At 33.1% G+C, this 4,917-nt stretch overlaps 1 protein-coding gene across 1 annotated transcript; it reads right to left on the bottom strand.

Moving 5' to 3' along the window:
- Positions 1–595: 595 nt before the first annotated feature.
- LOC147381339 (non-cyanogenic beta-glucosidase-like) lies at positions 596–4,318 on the bottom strand. The gene is made up of 6 exons (XM_086430574.1): positions 4,090–4,318; positions 3,926–3,995; positions 3,121–3,179; positions 2,969–3,044; positions 898–975; positions 596–821 (listed from the first exon to the last, which is right to left on the bottom strand). Exons 1-6 carry the CDS (start codon positions 4,270–4,272, stop codon positions 730–732), a joined length of 558 nt encoding a protein of 185 aa, XP_086286700.1. The 5' UTR covers positions 4,273–4,318; the 3' UTR covers positions 596–729.
- Between the last annotated feature and the right edge of the window lie 599 nt (positions 4,319–4,917).

Here is a 4,917-nt window from a genome sequence, read left to right as displayed (position 1 = left end):
AAATCATGGCTATTTTGGTCAAATAGAAGAAATTTGCAATCCACGCCACCTAATAATTACAGTCGTTAATTTTCAAAAGAGTCATGCTATATGTCACGATATGCAATATGAGGTACAATATTGATATCAGTTCGGCATTATTCTTTTCAAAACTGCAAAACTATTTTACAATGCAATCTTAAAAAACAAACACTTTCTTTATTAACTTAGTAAGATTTTATTTCTTATTACTTGTCATTTAGGTCAAATGGATTACCACATTGGCAATCCAACACCACAGCCCTCTTGTTTTTATGGAAAAACTTAATTGTAATAAAATATTCAATTTTTTTTTTTTTGTTGTCTTGATCCAAGGTTTTGAAAATTGACAACTACTATTGAACTTTCACCTATAACCCCTAAATTTAAAATTAACGGTGAAAAATAATTTTTTTAGATTTTATTTTTTCAAAGTTCATATAATTTTGTCCTCTAAATCTTGAAGCATCATATCATCATTTTGGATGCCACAAGTTGAGTCAAGGGCCCTTAGTAAGGGTGAAATCCTTACTAACATAGTAAGGCTAGTCAGACTCATCTTAAAAAAAAAAAAAACTGTTTAACAAATATTTTAAATTTTACAAATAAGCACTTTTGATGGTTGAATTTTAAGATGGGACCCACTTTTTGATGGTTTTGATTCACTGTATCGTCACCGTTGACAGTCATCATTAGTTTATATTAAGTTACTTACACGACACGTGGACTTAAAAAACCACCATATTCGTCTTCCAGGGCTTGGGGAAGATCCCAGTGAAAGAGAGTCACAAAGGGTAGAAGACCTGCGCAAGATAAGTAGTAGATCAGAGACATAGGCTCATGTTAGCAAAAGATAAGAGTGTGAGATTGAATGATGACCGTTGGATAGGAGCTCATTGATGAGATTGTTGTAATATTTAATGCCTTCTTCGTTTACTCCCCCACTTAGCTTTCCATCTGAGAAAATTGAATATTCAGAAACGATCAACTAAACATACATAGAGATATAGAGTCTCATGACTCGACGAAATTCCGAGCCAACTAGTTTGAGTTCTCTCCACTTGAGTTGTATATTGAGTCCAATCGATATCAATAGGAGTCGACTTGATGAGTTTTATATCATAGATTACAATAAATATATAATTGAAACTACTAATTAAAAAAAAAAAAAAACCGAAGTGGACCCAATGGGATGATAAATGTCTTTATCATTAAATATGATTGTATATAACTAGGGTTGGCAATGATGTGAAATATACCTAATGTCTGAACCAACCTGATCTAAAAATAAATATGAAAAATTTGATTCCGATTGAAATCATAGGTCCGAAAAACAATTTCGAATTGGATTCAAATGTACCCCAACCTGTTTTAGAAAAAAATCCAATCCGAACATATTTCAATAATTTTTTTATTTTTAATTTCATATATTACCTATATATAAAACGTTTGTCTTTTTGGTTTCCCTCTATATTTGTAATTGGAAAGTAGATTCTTTAAAATTTTATATAAATTTATATTTTTGAAAATTTTTGAACATTGATAATTTGAAAATAAGGCATGTGTTCAAATCAGATTGTGTTGGTTTTGGATTAAGCATAAAATGAAACAGATCGGATTTAGTCCACACATTCATTAATCCAATCGGATCGGGTACATGTTTTAAAAAAATTCGGATTGATATTGGAATGATATTGATCTAGTACCGAACTGATCTATTGCCAACCCTATGTATAACCCCCAAGTTGAGCTGATCGATGGGGATGTTCGATTCAACATTCAAAAACTAAAGCAAAACTTGACCCGACATGAGCTTAGGGAAAATATGTTTAATCAAAATCCAGCTCAAGCTGAACATCTCTAAATCTAATCCGTATTTGGGTTAGTCGTAGATATTTAATTTGTACATACGAAATACTTGTATAAGTGATATATTTATAAGTTCATCTTAAATTATAATTGCCCAATAAAATTGAGGGTCTAGAAACACTCCGAAGTGACCATTTTCATTATCTCAGATCTATTATACATAAGGATCAAGAGAGAGAGAGAGAGAGAGATTTCCTACGGAATCAAAGTTAGATGATTAAAGTGGAGACCTACTTTTGGAGTGCTATGTGATTGGAGTGCTATCAATCAAACTAAAAGAAAAAAAAAATTATAAGATAATAAAATCAACTATGCTTTATAGAACTGAATATTCGGTGGTCAAGAAACACAATGTTAATCTATTATGTAGCAAAGATGGGCTTGTTGAGATGAATGAGTGGAAATACTATAAAAGATTAAATAGAAATATATCAACGCATAAAAACAAAAATGTAAGACTAACTCCAGACGATAAACTAAGAGAAAGTCAGTTGAGATGGTTAAGGCATGTTCAATGAATGTCTATTACAAACCCAAATATTGAAGTAGAAAAAATTAAAAAAAAAAAACTAATGGAATATGTAAGAGAACATGGATCGAGATAATGAAAGCAGATATGAACACAATTTCAATAATAAAAGACTTGGCTGTAGACAAAGTAGTGTGGAGGAATATTATCATCCTAACGGACACAACTCTTTGGGATGTGGATTTGTTTTCACTGGGACCAACCCTGGCTTGAGAACCAAATGCCAAAAGAAACCTAGTTATATAAGGACCAACCCAAGATTGACTCATTCGAGTTGAGCTTGTTGGGTAGGTCGAGCTGCCCAAGTTGCATCTTTCTTAGCAGAATATATTTCGAAAACTTTTATTGCCACATCGACTTTTTCTAGCAACACTCCAATGGTAGAATGAGTATTCTTATTTGGTGTTTGATACAAGATTTCTTTAATTGGGTTGTTATAAATAAGATGTGCAAATAGAATTTTCTTTTATTTAATTATTATGTTTAACGTTAATAATTCAAAGATCCAATGGTGGAGATCAATTCTTGAGTTAAAAAGGATCAGTGTCTTACTCGGTAAGATTCTGGACCAAGAAATGGAGAATCTATGAGCATCTAAATTCATTTCCTTCATAATCCCTACATCTTCCTGTAAAATCCCATACATTTATTAAGTAAAAAACTAATTTATAAAAAATAAAATAAAAATCATAAACCCCACATACCTTGTATCGATGATAAAAATCAACGGCTACATCTCCATTACTTCCACCCTTTATTTTACCTGACACACCATAAATTGTCTCTTTAAATTGTCTAGGGTCTGTTTGTTATTGATTCCAACTTTTGCTTCAAGATTCCGTGTCTACGAGAAGCAGAAGCTTAGAATCTAAGAAGTTGCATTAAGGAGAATCTTGTTTCATATAGAAGCCGACAAAAAAGTAATAGTAGAGAGATGTCAAATTGATGTTGTTGTTTAATCGATGAGTTAAGAAGAATGAAGGGTGAAACCGTCATTTAACCCTCGTGCAGACACCTTACCTTTACTACATAACGTCTAGGCTGGAAAATTGCTTCTCACCAAACATTATTACATAACGCCTAGACCAGAAAAAGCACTTTTTTTAAAATATTATTTTTAAGATTAACTTATCATCTTAATTAAAGGGTATTATGGTTAATCAAACACAATTTTAAATGCATAAGCTGATTTTCATTAAACAGTGGTTTTTAAACTCGGTATCGTGTCTCATCTTGTTCAGCTCTGATACCGAGTTGTCTCAGACGAGTTTTCTGATACGTTTGAGACGTCTCGTGAGATAACTCAAAAAATTGTACTTGAGACGTAAAACTCGGTCAAAAAATGACTTTGGGAGTTGGTCTCGTTCAGCTATGATACCGAGTTAACTCGGGCAATACGTTTCGGTCTCAGACGAGTTTAAAAACCATGTATAAAACATCTGGATTGTAAAAAAGCACTTCTTAAATGTCGTGATTTTTATAAAAATTGATTGAGAGAGAGAGTGAAACCTGGATATTTATGAGTGAAAGTATCCCATATACTTGGGCCTCTGCCACCTTCATTGACTGCACCTTCATACTGAAATACCATGCACACGTACTAATATAAGAGCACCACACGTGTGTGTTTAATAGATTCTAGATTCTTCCACAACAACAACAAAAACTCATACCTGGTAAGAAGCAGAACCTGTCCCAAAAACAAAACCAGGTGGGAAGCTACTCCTGTTGAACGAAACGGAGTTATGAGCAGCTACAACGGATCCCGTACTAATCAACGAACCCACCAATACAAGGAACACCATCAAGAAACTGACTCGAATCCCCATAATGTTTTTCAACTTTGAACTCTCCATGTTTGATTGTCTTCTATTCTCCCATTATATATAAAGAGCCAGACAACTTTTTTTTTCCAATTTTAAAAAAAGAAAAAGAAAAATGACTAAAATGTCCAATTCCAATTTAGGGTTGGGTGTTGTTAACCAAATGATTGGATGTGAATGAATCTTCTCAACAATCTCCTATTTTTTAAAGGGTCGTGTTATCCGAAACTTGGGGTGGGAGTTGTGTTATCCAAGACTTGGGGTGTTAATGGGTCGGGTTTGGGTTGGTTCCATGCATACCCAGAATTGGACCCAAAACATTGGTTTCAATTTTGGATCCGGGTATGAGACCCTTGGAATTAGAACCCACCCAACACATACCCAAAATCCAATATTGGTCGTTTTGCTTAAAATGGATTATCACATTAACAATCTAACACCAGAGACCTTTAAATTTCTTTCAAAAACTCAGATAAAAAAAAAAAAAATCAATATTTGTCCAATATGAATTTTATGGACACTAATAATAGTAAAAAGTGAAATCTTACTAGGTCGTTTGGGCCATGATTTACCACAAGGAGAATCCAAGACCCTAGACGTCTACATTGTATGTAAAGAAAAAAAAAATTTTTTTTTGGATTTGTCCACGGTGTTGAAAATGGATGACCACCAAACTAT

This window comes from Akebia trifoliata, unplaced genomic scaffold, assembly GCF_017979445.1.
Source record: "Akebia trifoliata isolate Shusen 1 unplaced genomic scaffold, ASM1797944v1 Contig00564, whole genome shotgun sequence".
Lineage (NCBI taxonomy): Eukaryota > Viridiplantae > Streptophyta > Magnoliopsida > Ranunculales > Lardizabalaceae > Akebia > Akebia trifoliata.
The sequence above is the reverse complement of the archived record's forward strand: the minus strand, read 5'-3'. Positions and strand labels throughout refer to the sequence as shown.